The sequence below is a fragment of the Cupressus sempervirens genome, chromosome 2 (assembly GCF_028749045.1).
Source record: "Cupressus sempervirens isolate cs-2001-9-10 chromosome 2, ASM2874904v1, whole genome shotgun sequence".
In the NCBI taxonomy this organism is placed as follows: Eukaryota; Viridiplantae; Streptophyta; class Pinopsida; order Cupressales; family Cupressaceae; genus Cupressus; species Cupressus sempervirens.
The window spans coordinates 364,933,404-364,947,982 of record NC_143119.1 but is presented as its reverse complement, the minus strand read 5'-3'; the positions used below and the strand labels follow the sequence as shown (position 1 = coordinate 364,947,982).

At 36.5% G+C, this 14,579-nt stretch overlaps 1 protein-coding gene across 1 annotated transcript in view; it reads right to left on the bottom strand.

Moving 5' to 3' along the window:
• Positions 1 to 3,793: 3,793 nt before the first annotated feature.
• The window catches only part of EIF3K (eukaryotic translation initiation factor 3K), a 44,885-nt gene continuing 34,099 nt past the window's right edge, over positions 3,794 to 14,579 (bottom strand). The window contains exons 2-9 of the mRNA XM_089813751.1: positions 12,976 to 13,032; positions 12,506 to 12,556; positions 5,255 to 5,317; positions 5,002 to 5,052; positions 4,776 to 4,842; positions 4,539 to 4,621; positions 4,336 to 4,431; positions 3,794 to 4,246 (exon numbers count right to left, since the gene is read on the bottom strand). Coding sequence (XP_089669877.1) covers positions 4,139 to 4,246; positions 4,336 to 4,431; positions 4,539 to 4,621; positions 4,776 to 4,842; positions 5,002 to 5,052; positions 5,255 to 5,317; positions 12,506 to 12,556; positions 12,976 to 13,032 — 576 coding nt within the window. The 3' untranslated portion in view covers positions 3,794 to 4,138. The remainder of the gene's footprint in view (positions 4,247 to 4,335; positions 4,432 to 4,538; positions 4,622 to 4,775; positions 4,843 to 5,001; positions 5,053 to 5,254; positions 5,318 to 12,505; positions 12,557 to 12,975; positions 13,033 to 14,579) is intronic.

Here is a 14,579-nt window from a genome sequence, read left to right as displayed (position 1 = left end):
CGATTTCCTATATGTGGATGCTGACACTTCAAATATTCTCCATTCGACCTGTGCACGCTTTCTTGTTGACTTGGATGTTTCTAAGGGCCTTCCTAAGGCGATTTGCTTGGATTCCCCGAGGGGTCTTTGGACACAGTTATTGGATTTCAAGGGTATCCCTTCTCATTGTAGGAATTGTCTCTTGATGGGTCACATTGCTACTCATTGTGCTACTGAGAGATCCAAATCTAGGCGACCACCTTCTTGGTGTTCAAGGGCCTCCTCTAAGCACTACATGGTTAAACAGCCCTGAGCTACTCCTTCGGATTCTGTGACTGAGGCTAGCGTCTGTTCTGCGCCAGTGGTTGAGGAGGATGCTTTGGTGGAACATTCTTTGGATGTTCCTGCGGATTCTGTGGCTGAGGATAGCATTCATCCCGAGCCAGTGGTTGAAGTGGATGTTTTGGTCTCTCCCCCTATTTTGGATGTTCCTCCTAGGGGCCAAAAGTTGTCTGATTCTCACAAGGAGTTTGCTACGGCTTCTACATCCCCTAGTTTCCATGGGTCTTTGTCTTCTGAGGATTGGGTTGCTGAGGCAGCGAAGTTAGAGGATGGTTGGATTGCAGTTAAAAGGAAGAAGACTATGTCTTCTACTCCCCCTTTAGATATGATCCTTTGGTTGCGAAAGGTAAACTTCAAATCAAAAGGAAAATCCTATATTACCTTTTGCTGATTGGTTTTATTGTGATGGTAAACTGGATGTGTTTCTGGTTTGCTGAATACTGGTTTGGGTGGTTTTTCAGGCTGCTTTGCTCCAGTCAGTGGACTGTCCAAGTTCCAGTGTTTTTATGGTTGTTTTTTCTGGTCACATCTGTTGGTCACAGGTCCCTATAATACCTGGTTTAGTTGTTTAGCTAGTTTCAGGTCCTTTTAAAACCTGGTTGTGCTTAATGGTTTATCTTTCTCTTTGATGTAAAGGGTTTCGGGACCCCTTCAAAACCTGCTTTTACCTTAATCTAAAACATATGCATGCTCTTAGGGTATATTTCATCAACTATGGATCATATTTGAAGACAAAGAAAAACAAATAATTATATCATGATGGAAGGGTGACTTAAATGCCCTCAACAACTTAGAACACCCCCAAAAATCAAAAGATTAGGACATGATGAATAGAAGAAGAAGAAAACAAATAGAGAAAGATTCACAATAGAAAACCTACCATTGATGTATCAATGGAGTAAAAGGGCCCTCTAAGAGGGGACAACATTAAAACACAAGCACTCAAAAAACATAGGCAAATACACACTAATTCAAAGATAAAGAAGCAGATACTACCTACATAGATCACCTACCAAAAAATCATCATCCTCCCAATATTGATGATCAAGGATGAAGCAACCTCAACATTTTCATCGAGTAGCTCAACTATGGTGACTGAGGGATTATGTAAGAATCTTCGTCAATGTCACAATATCCTCGAGTGAGCCAAAAATACAATCCTCGTATCTTGTATGTGACCCGTGTGGAGGTGCAAATGAAGAAGACTATTTGCTAACCTTGACAAAAGTTCCAAAGACAAGCTCAAGAGAAACTATAGCTTTCTTTATTGCAAGGACCAAAGCAAAAAGAGGGTTATCAAACCAAACTTGTGATTCCTAAACTTCAAGATAGGTCCCTTCTCAATTTTTCTCTCAAATGATGGACTTAAAAGGCCTTTGATCCATTGTAGAAACCTTTACGACATTAGGAAAAGTTGGCATGGCAATCATGAGATGGAGCTAGCACAAGTGAGGTGGATATCAATTACACTAGATAGCACCTAGGTATGCAACATATTCCCCAATGCAGGAAATAGTAGGACATTGAACAAGATGATGATCAATGGAAGATTCTACAAGGGATATATGAAGACTTAGACCCATTTTGTGTGAGGCCCAATTGTCTCCTCTCTTTTTGTAGGGGGGAGCATGACAAAAGAGGTTGTAGGGTGGAAGGCTCGCATAGTTGTAATGGAAGTAGGAGAAAATATGGTAGTAGCAGAGACAAGCTCAAAAGATATACTTTCTTCCATCACAAAGAGCTCGGACACCATATGCCTCTCCCAATAACGATCCTTGCGCTTATGTGAAATCTAGTTTCAATACAAATGTGGGCCAAGATGAGAAGCACCATAGGGTAAATAGCATCCTGCTCCATGGGAGAATTCATTGGTGTTATCATTAATAAACAATATGGCCCCATTGATGGAATAGGAATCAATACAAATCATAATGGGAAAAAAAAATCATGAATCCACAAACCTGAGTCTTGTACCCTGACCCATCCACAAATCTGAATCGGCAACTTAGTATAAAATGCATACTTTTAAAAATATTTGATTTTCCCTTGGGCATCTTTTTTCCAAGCATAGCATTAGCCTTACGTCAAGAAAATACCTAGCACCCTTTTAAAAACAATGCTGTCTATCTAAGACATGGTGTCCTCTTCCAGAAGACTTAAAATGCATCATCATAACAGATTAAGAAAACCAGAAGCTCCACACTACTGAAGACTGGTGGTCCACTGACTTAATCTAAATAGTATGTACCCAAAATAGCTCCCTACCAAAAAAAGAAGCCTCTGCCGAGTAATTCCAACTCTACCAGGACACAGAGTCCCTTAACCCACACCACTTAGCATATTTGGATTCAAAAAGAATGATGGACTATCTATCTGATGGGGTTCAAAGAGGGGGCATTACAGATGATATGAGAAAATTACTCACAATCTGACTAGGCATAGAGCATCTTCATGTACATGCTTTCTGAAAAGCAAAATATATTAGCAAATTCCTTACAATATGACTAGGACTAAAGCATCTCCATGTACATGGCCTGTTGCAAAGTGCAGATCTTAGTACGTCATCCACATTTTGGCAATATAACAATTTTTCTGTTGATTTCAGTGCATGGGGGCATCAACAAATGAATTTTTAAGTATCGAGTAGGGGATACCATGCTTAAGGCCATAGTTGGCAAGTCAAAACTTTCAGACCCAGATAGCCCCCAGCAACTTTAAAAACACTTCATTTAAAAAAAACCAATGCTTGTGAAGGCAAAAATATATGAAGATTTTGGAGTGTTTACCCCACATTAGCTTTTGCTAAGTACTTATCAAAGACTCGGGCAAGTTTTTCAAAAGACTTGCATCAAATTTTGCCATGATAAACCTGTAATTATTAATTACTCGAGAAATGGATAAGTCATGAGCACTCAGAAGCTCACCAAGTTTGCAATCTAACCTTAAGGCCACATATAATAATTTTATATCGAACAGGAAAATCAAAGAGTCAAAGACAGCTCAAACCAAGTTCTGAACTCTGTTTTTTAATACAAAGCTTTATTGTGAAAAAAAAAACTGTAGATAATCCTAGGTTTGATCATTCCCACCACACAAGTCAAAACAGCACTTTGGAAAATTGGCAATCTTCATCTACTCATCCATTTGGCCAAGTAATGCTACCATGTCGTCCCAATCTTATTTTCACAGAAAAAATATAGATTACACGGTTCGCAAATAGCCTATCGCAGCTGATCTCCCATTCCAATTTTGGAGAATCAAGAAATGCAAAACCAAAAAAATCCAGTTCATGTTATAGGTTGAATAAACATCTTGTGACCAAACAAAGCATTAATTCCTACTAAAATAAGAAATGTAAATGCCACCACCGAGATGAGATACTTGAAATTTATCAAATACTTCTAAGCAAAGATATCGTATGGCTGTATTTCAGTAGTGCAGTATTATTGACCTCTCAGACATTTCATTCAAATTCTAGAAAAGGATATTTAAATATTGGAATTTATCATGTCTAAGAAAAGACGATAGATCTCAAATGGCCACATTTCAGCAAATGCAATGCTGTTTAACTCGCAGATGATTCAGTCAAATTCTAGCCGTGTTGATGACCAAAAATACCTTAGAAACACTTGACATTCATAATAGTAGATGTTGATTAATATCTGTTAAACCGTCAAAATTAATTTATGAAAACATAGACACTTCTCTAAAATCATTTATTGCTTTCATGACAGGAACATAAGAAAACCTAAAATAGATTACATGTGAAACCCGCGTAATGCGATCTTCAACTGTAAAATTCGGAAGGCAGATGTCTTCAAGTCAGAATAGGGAAAAGTCTAGCAATATGCTCAACAGGAATACTGTCAGCTGTATTCTTCTTCAACTCAGGATGATTATATTCATTTGCCGGAAGAACAATTAGCTGTCACAAAATGAAAAATTATCTTCTCATTAAGCAAGACCATACATAAGCTCTAGATCCTACCATGTGAACAATAAAAGAAACATTACCTGCCCCTTCCCGTGTCCTTTTTCTAAAGACCAACCATCTTCATTCACTCGAACCTCTAGATACTTGTCTAGTGATAAACCTTCGATATTGATTGCCTGGCATGTGAAGTATTAAAATAATGTTAGCAAAAAAAATTACTCTTAAAGCTCAGAGGCCATTAATTCTTCACTACTTGATATCATACATCAAAAGGCGAACCAACCTCTGCAAGTACATGTCGTGGTAATTTTTGATAACTAAGGGAAAGCACATGAATTGCATATTTCTGAATAGCCTTCTCAAATCCTGTGAATACCCCAAAGGGAAAATGACATGAGATGGCAACAAAGCCAGAGAAGGTAAAGTAACACAACCAATAAATCATAGCCTGACAACATTATTTTAAACAGCATGCAGTATTGTATATTAGATATGTTGCCAAGAAAGGGCAATGCTATACCAGGAACAACTTCCAATATATCACGATTCCTTGCAGCTTCATCCCAGAATTCTCGGAACCTTGCAGTCTGAGACCATAAATTTTTTTCTCTTAATGCAGGACAAACCAATATAAGCTATTGCCTCAAGAAGGATTTCCCCGACACTTTTGGACAAGGCTATCCTTCACATTATTATCATGTACATCTTCAAACAATAAAATACCTGTGCAAGTATTATTCAATTACCTCTAGGTAGTGAGAGAGGGTAATCAGAGTGAGAAAAGGCTCCAACATTTGCTGCATAAATGGTTAAGGAAACTAACATTGAAAGGGCTGTATGATCGGAAGCAATTGACAGTCAATTGCTCCATCATAACAAGTCTAAACTCATTTATGCTTGACAATCATCATCATCCCGGTCAATAAATTACAAAACCATATATGGTGTATTTTAGTTCTTCTAAAAATTTGGTTCAACTTTTAGTTAAGTAGAGGATACAAGTCTTTCTGGAATCAAGAACATGCAAAGATTGAAGTCAGGAGCTGGCATTGCCATGAGGGCCTGCCAAATAAGAAACATAACACAGTTCATAACTACAAAGTACATGAGACCAAAAAAGCATTCTAAAATCAGTTGAATAAACATTTAAACCTTGCTAACTAGCAAATAAATGATGAGATAAATAATTGCTGAAAATTTTGGAATTCAGACAATCGAAAATGACAATATCTTGGACATAGAAAATCAGAAAGTAAAAGGCATCAATGCAGAGATCTATAAATAATTACAGGAAAAAAATTGACTTCGGACAATTGAAAATGGCCAAGTTGCTGAATCGTGGGACTTTTCTGGGCAATTCCAGATACAAAATGTATAGTAATCTTATTCTGAAACGAATCTCCTGTAGGTACACATCTGAAATTTGTGCTTTTATGGAGTATTTCAGACTTAAATGGAACTGTTGTAGCAGTCCCTAACATAGACAGCTCCTTCTGTGGCAGTACGACCCTCTAGCAGGTATGAATGTAACAAGGAAGCCTTTGAATGTGTAAAGTCCTACTCCAACCTTGGATGGCTCTCACAAAACTCCAAACATTGCCCAGATTGGTATGGCCAGCTGATAGACAATTTGTAACAGCAGTTAAACATCAATAAACTCCCAGCAGATAGATGATTATATATTGCCTTGTGAGAGCAATGTTGGGTGATTTGTGAGAGCCAGTAGATAGACAAATGTAGCAATATTATACACACACACACACATCCATACGCATCCGCAACCCTCCCAAAAAAAATTACGCTTCCCGCATCTGTTTCCAAGTCCGCATCCGAATCAGTAACTTAGCTTGATGGTATTCCTTAAGTATCTATGTGTGCATGTTTGTTGATCGCTAAGGTGACCCATCATGCGAGACTATTTGGAATACAAATGCTTCATCATTGTGTAATTGTAAAGAGTCTATATCTCTGATTTTGTTAACGGTTCTTTCATATGCTACTTCTTGTTCCTTGGTCTCAAACATTAATGGCAATGAAGAGTTTTCATGCATCTCTTGAAATTGAGAATAACCGCAGTTAAACCTTGTGCCACGTTAGTCAAGTCTCAAACTATTTCCTTCATGTAAGTTGGCTTTAGGGAATTTGAAGGGTTTTAATATAACCATGTGACATCTAGAATTCTAAGCATCTATTGTATCATATCTGCTGATCATTCAAGAGACTCCATTATGTAGCTGAAGAGATATATCATGAATGTTGAGACACTGAAGGAATGAAGAGTCACCACCCAGTAACTGACGTTACTGGCTGTAGCATCGGTTTTCTCAGCAACTTGAAATTATGTGTGTTGTTTATCCAGGAGTTAGACTTGATAATGTCTTTCATTCTGTTTCACCATATTTGGCGATTGAATGATATTCTTGGGTGATGTGATTCTGGTTTTGGTAGTGTCATCTTTTGTAAGATACTAGATATTACTGTTTGTAGGACATCTGTCCAGGCTTGTGTTGAAACATAGAGTCTGGGAGACTATTATTTTTGTATGCTGTGGTTGTAGGAGCGTATCAAAATCTCAGTGTAGTTAATCAGCTTGTCCATGTTTAGTATTAAGCATTTGTTTGCAGGAGTTTTAGGGAAGTTTGTTCATATTATTATCTCAGTATGCAGCAATCATTCAGTGTGTAGTTGCTAACTCATTATTTTGTAAGAGGAGTTCTGTTGATTCATTTTTGTGTAAAAGCTCAAGAGTTTGTGAGCCGTGTACTGAGACTCTGTTATTATTTTATATAAAGAAGTACTTTTTGTTGTGGCTGGATTTTCCCCTCGAGGAGGGGTTTCCCATGGTATCTCTGGTGTTCATGTTTTGATTTATCTGTTCTTTGGTTCCATGCATTTCTGGTTTTAAATTTAATAGCTTTCATCTGTTTGGTACCCATATTGGCAAGTCCATTAAACTGAAACACAACCTTGCATATACTCAAGATGTCTGCATTCAGATTCTCAAATGCATACTTTAGGTACCCATCCACTATTATAAAAGGAGAATTATGCAATTTCTTATGTGCAAGTCTGCATCACCAGTATCTTCCCTAAAACAACCAAGCCTTGGAAACCTTATCAAATATAGAGAACATGACCCACAAATAGTACAGAACTATAATAGACCAAAAAAAGAGCTTAAAAGAAATCATACTAATGACAAGAGCCGGTCAAATTCTTCCCCAGTTCTGCTGCTCAAGGTCAAAATTTAATTCAAACTCCTCTAAACTCTCCCAAGGTCCTTTCTTCACCACAAACCCACAGTCAATATTCCAAATCCTGTATGAATTTTAGGCAGACCAACTCTGGACCCAAATTTGGGCTACACCGACTGGACCAGGACCCTGGGCTTCCAGGAAGAATTTGTTAACACTATTTTTTATGTACAGGCAAGAGAATATTAAAAGTAAAATAGAACAATACTTACAAACCTAATGATCTAAGTTTTATAACTAAATTGCCAAGTCAGAATCAGGTATGGGCATGGGTATGTGGATATGCTATACCGGTATGCCAAAAAAAATTAGCTGGGTATATCCATTCGAAAAACACATTAACTCGTAATATATACAATTTGCATCCTGGAGGTTATACTATTTTAACAAATCAATACTATATGGTTATAAAAGCTAATAATACCATATTAAGTTTGTTTTTACTGTGTAATTTATTAAATAAAATTGAAGTCTTAATCCGTGATATTAGAAATTAATATTTTGCCTTAGTTTTGTTAATAAAGTTGATTTAATATAAGTCATAATCCAAAATTTAAAAAATTAGATCTTTTATCTTAGTTTTGTTAATAACTAAATAAAGTTAAAGCTGTCTGTTTAGTTATAGTAAAATAGAATTGCACTGAGTCAATTTATGAAAACAGAATGCATGTCATAAAACTGAATAGAGGATATGAATCGGGAACCCTACTATATAACATTCAACAATTTAGTATTTCATTTCATTTGTAACCATAAGATAGCACCTCATGGCAAAGGTGATTATCCCCTTATGTTGTTATGACAAATAGTTGCAGTTATTGGTTTCCAGCCCTAAGCCTTGAGTTTCGGAAACTGTCCCCATTTCAGGGACTTGGGGACGGCCGGAAACATTTCCAAGCTGTACCCACCCAAGCAAGAAAATCGGAAACCCATCCCCGAAACTTCAGAAACAGTCAACACGTTTCCAAAGGGTGTTGACCGTCCCAGGGACTCTATAGCCGTTTCCCATCCGTCTTGGGGACTGCTTGAAGTTTCCGATTTTAAAATAAAATTCAACTTTTAAAAAAAACATTAATAAATGGTGATTTTCTGCCCATTTGCTGGCCCCGCATTAAAATAATAAAATATGTTAATATAACCCATGTTGAAATTTTTTTTTTTTTGGAAGCGATTACAAACTTAGCATCCAACTATGACTGAAAATTAAAACTTCAACTTTTGTTCAACAAACCAGACCTAAAAGTGATTGTAAATCAGACTTCTATTTGATATTCATATTGCAGACCTGGAAATGATTGTTGCTAGGTTGAGGAATACTCAGATTGTTTTCATCTTTGATAATGCTCTAATAACAGCAATAATTGCTCAGAAATAAATTGTTGTAGCTGATTACTGCCCAAACAAGATGGCTGCTACCCGTCTAGGAAGATTTGGTACAACAAATTTGGTTTTCCTCCAAAACCCACAAGAAAGGGCTCTAAAGTCTAATCTATGGCAGATTGATTCTCTCATTTGATGTCATCCTATGTTCCAATTCTTAGACGATGATTCAATTTGATGCTATGGTCTATGCTGATTTGATGAATGAAATTGATAATTTTAAACTATGTTGCTATGATGAATGTGACAATGTTATGTAATTCTGAAATTCATGAATATATATATATATATATATATATATAGCCGTCCCCTGTCGTCCCCTACTCCAGCCAAAAAAAAAAAAAAACTATCTCAGAAACCCATTTCCTCATTCCCTCGTCCCCTCGTCCTGGAAACTCAGGGTAACATAGTTTGTAGTGGATTGATAATTGCCAGTTGGATGCAGCAGCATATTGATTGCTAGACACTGTAATACCGATTGGATTCAAGCTAGGCTCCTCTATCGATCATAGTAAAATAGAATGACACTGAATCATTTTTTTCAAATAGAATGCATGTCACAATACTGAATAAAGAATATGATGCAACTAAAATCATACCCTTGTGTTGTTATGACAACCAGTTGCAGTCATTTGAAGTGGATTGATGATTGCCAGTTGGATGTGGCAGCATATAGATTGCCAGATGCTGTGATACTGATTGAGTACAAGCTAGGCAGCCCATACCAATCACGCACCATGGATCATGGACCATATCTCCCTATGGTTCTTCTCTTTGGGGGTAAACTGCCTTCTCCAATGGAAATTGGGCCAACCCTCGAATATAGGTCCTTTGCTGTTTGTTGTTGGCAGTGTCTTGTCATATGCGCATCAAAAACATTAGATGACCATTGTTTGAGGCTTCGGGCACGTATTTTATGGTCATACAGTCAAAAAATGAAATATGTCACTGAATATGCCTCATCCAACCAGGAATCGCCCAGGCATGTGCATTGACAACTCCTCTAAACAGTTCCAACCACAACAAAACATACCCTACCTGATTCCACAGGCATTTTGTACTGAATCCAAATCCCAAACAAATCATAAACAGGTAACACATGGAGGTTTAAAACCCCAAAAATTAGTGGCCTGCAGCCAAGCATACTGTGACAGTATGTATTACATGGCATATACAAATACACTTCCATTGAGAAGGCAAAAATGCTGGATCAAAAACTGGAGCATATGCAACAGAATTAAATATACAACATAGCATAAAATCAGAACAAAGGAGCTGATAATTCAAATTGCAATAAAGACCAAACTTATATTAATACTCGTCTCAGAATCCTTTTGATTTCCTTACATAGCTTGACTTCTGTGCCTTGCTAAAAGATGTTCAGATTTTGGCCTAAGTTACCAGTTCGGGTTTGGGGACAGGTTCTGGTACAAGAACCTGGTTCTTGGGTTCGGGAATTTTTTTTCCCCTATTATGGTTCGTATGGGTTCGTGTGTGTCTGCATTGTATATACAAAAAAACAAGAGAAATATAAATAACTGTAAAACTAAATCATTTCATAGTATGAATCTATGATGCTTGATCATTGATCAATGCCAAATGTCAAAGATTAACATTAAGAATTTAAATACTTGATCATTGATCTATGTTCAGGATTCTGAAGAAAATCATCACATTGTATTACTGAATTACAAAATGAGAGAGCAAATGTGAAAAAAAAAGCGTGTTCAGAGGCTTCATAATAGCCCATTTTAGGGTTTTCCCCAAAAAAAGAAAAAAATTCCTTGCTTGGCCCACCTGGGTCCAGGCAGGGCCCGTGCCCAGCCCTGTGGGTTCCCCCTACAGACCCATGAGGACCCACAGCTGGGCCTGGACCCTGTGTGGACAATTCTACAAACCCAGACTAGGTTTACACGTGGACCTGGTTCGAGGGTCTAGGCTGTGATCCTGCTAACACCATGTTCAGCTGTAAAATAACATTTAAGAACTTCATATTTGAATCCAGCTTCTGCTGTTCAGGGTCCCATGTCTAGACAAGGCCCTGATTCAGAGCTGATTCATGAAAATAGATAGACCCAGGGTAAACCCAATCAGTGTACCTAGTGCCCCAACCAAACCCAGGATCCCATGAGCCCAGAATTGTTTAAAATAAAGTCGCATGGATATGGCTACGGACACAAATCTGGATAAGGTATCAGATCCACGTACAGCCTTAAATATGGATACGATCACAACATTAATATGAAACAAATACAAATATATTCAACACAAATTTTCTAAGTTATAAAAGGGTATTATCATTACTTTAAAAGCAATATAGATAACTAATTGCTACATATATAATTTTACGTTGATTTAAATATTTAAAATATTAAAAAATGGTAAGAGTTGCTTTGGAAGATAACCCAACAATTGAAATTATGGGTAGCTGGGACAGGAAAACATTTCATTTGTCTTCCTCATTTGGTGTAGGTTTTTGTTTATACCAACTAAAAAAAGTTGCATGGTTCAAGTTTGTTTTAAATTTTAATAAGGAAGATTTATGTCAAAAAAAAATTTAAAAATTAAATCAAATAATATTTGGTAAAATTGATAGTCAAAAAATTAAGGATTTTTGGGCATATGTGGATAAAGAATCTGATGTGTATCTATGCCATATGTTATCCATATCTGATACCAGGATACGTGCACCCAAGGAGGGCCGGAGGAGTTTCCAGCTACTCTGGTTTAAAAATTAATTTGTAATGAAATTTTTAAAAACCAAAAGAAACATAAAAATGTATCCAACTCTAAATGCAACTAAACTAACACAACCTAAACACCAAACAAAATGTCTCATCTTACCTGTCATTCCTACTCACCCAAAACCACATTGCTACTTGTTTCCCAGGGGTGCAGTTTTGATTATAGTGTTTGGAGATTGCTATCTTGCTATTTCTACACATCTAGAATTATGAAGCCAGGTTCTGCTCCCAGGCCCCTGAACCAAGGCTGGTTCCATGTCCAGTCCCACTCCCTGGTCATTTCAGGGAACCAGACAGCATTGAATATAAATGTTTTGAGATATCATTCAACATTTGGCATTGTGTTCTACTTTATCAAATATGAAATTATGAAGTTGGTTTTTGTGATTAATGACTAACGAGTATTTTGTGCATAATATGGCTATTTTTGTATTCCATATATTTCTTGCACAAACTTAACTAATCCATGTCAAACCCATATTCATAAAAATCAGCAAACTACTGCACCCCAAAACCGAACATGTATACAAATCTGATCATCTGAGCCGGCAACTTAATCCTAAAACTTAGTACAAATATATGATATTTTCCTATCTTGGATAATTTTTATATTTAGAACTAAATTGAAAGAAACAGCCAAACACAAACAGCAAGATAAATACTATTTAAGATTTGCCCCTGTGGTACTCTTCAATTCATTTATGATATTTTCCTAGTTTTGAAAAATTAGAAATTTAGAATTGAGGTTAAAGATACAGCTACACATAAATCTTAATGAACAAATCTGTGGACATTGCACATCATAACCATTATGCACATAGTTACATAAGAACCACCCTTAAGTGAACACTATAAACAAGATAGAAAAAAACCTTAACCAAAATCCGTGCAACAATTTGAACACTCAACCTTGCTGGTTCAAACTGCATGCAAAACAGCACAAACAGAGAGAATGAGTCAGTCCACATTACATATGCAGACACACATAGATATGACTAAAAACATTGACAGAAAATACAAGAAAAGTATTATACCTCTCTAAAGGAAAATTAATGCTTCTAACATGGTCAAAGAAAATATTTCAAAAAATGGCAAGAATGTAAATGAAGAAAAAAGGCACTTCACAATCAGCAACTGCCATTTGACAACAGCTCAACTGCAACCCAATTAATTTTAGAAACACGCCCATAACTGATAGCAAGAACTCAATAAATCTAAGCTAGAAATATATAAAACACGAGATCTGAAATGCTTGTAAGCTGTGTAAAGTGTAGACTTTGTATGGCAATCAAAAAGACTTCAAAATATTTATAGACACAGAAAAATAGCATAAATAGCAAACCTGGTACAGCCGCAAGAGACAGAGATTGGCATCCAAGCTGTATGTGTTGGACAATACCTACAACCAAAATTGCCTTTGTTAGACAGATAATTTGAAAAGGCTCTCCTTCCTTTCTCGGATTGAATGAATCATGCAATCTCTTAAGCTGCCTATTGTAGTCAGCATTTTGGAAACTTATTGGTTTTGAATTTTATCTAATGACAAACATTCATTATCCAAACAATTGTATCAGGAAAATAAATTATTCATGGCTTGGTTATCTAATTACATAGAGGCACCAAAATATCTGCCTGCAAACTAGACTATGGAAATGGAACTGATAAAGAAGCTAAGTCCTCCAACTTCAAGGGCAAACTTGCTTAACAGTCGAGAGGAAAAAAGATAAGAGCATACAGAGAAACAGAGACTATGTTAATGAGGAAAAAAGGACAAAAACCAACCTAACAGAGCTTAAAGAAAATGGTGCGTGTTTACATTATAAAAATGTATTTAGTAGTGTGAAAACAATTATTCTCTTTTTTGTATCTACTCTTTTAGGATAAATAAAAAGTAACCAGAATCTGTGAACATAATATAAGACTAATAACTACACAAATTGAGCATTAATAACCAAGCATGCAACTTCTAATAATTAATCATAAAAGAACAAGGACTTAGAACATCAAATGGGTGCTAATCATTTACAGTTCACTCCATGTTTGAGAATAGGATATGGCTTCCAATTTCTATCATAATTATGAATAACTGATTTGAGAAACACATCACTGATTTAAATTTTACTATAAACACACCAAAAAAAAGTATTTCACCTTACATAATGAATGTCCTCAGTGTTGAAGATTTCCAAATTCTGGAGATCATGTACAGTATTCAAAACTTACAATGGCCTGCCTACTTGATAATGGTTTTCAATGTAAATGGATTGGTGATCACCTGATCATTGAAAGATTTTACAGAAAAGTATAAGAGATAGTTTAGCTACATAATTTGCCATGTTCAGTCTAGGGTCAACATTGTAGAAAATAAATATTACTGAGGCTAAATAAATTCTAAAGCTGAAACTTTTTTCAGGACTAAAAGAATCAGGTATAGCAACCCCCTATAAACTGCAGCGCACCAAGTAAACTTTTTAACATGACAGGTGACGCTCGCGCAACACATTCTCTGGTACCACATGGGTTGGGGTAGACTAGACCTCATGACCTTGTGCTTTACCACAGAGAGCTCTTGCCAATCAAGCTAGGCCCCCAGCCCTCCCAAGATGACTCTTTTTCCAATGCCATGAAAGAAGACACTCCATAAATTTCCCAACTTTAATAGGAATGCAATAGAGCAAAATTACCAAAGAATCACACAGCTGATATTGGAAATACAGGCATCGATTCTCATTACGTTTCTCTTAAATGCCAAGATGCATAACCATAATTTGAAAATTAGCATAGTTGTTGATCCAAAAGGATGATTATTAATTATAAATGTAATGGAATTATGCAGTCATGGTATAGTTGTATCCAGAATAACCATATGGTATTTTTGTGAACAGTGTCCAGGACTGTATGGTGGTTGTGGGGTATGCCTCAATCCTTGGAAACCAAACTGAACAG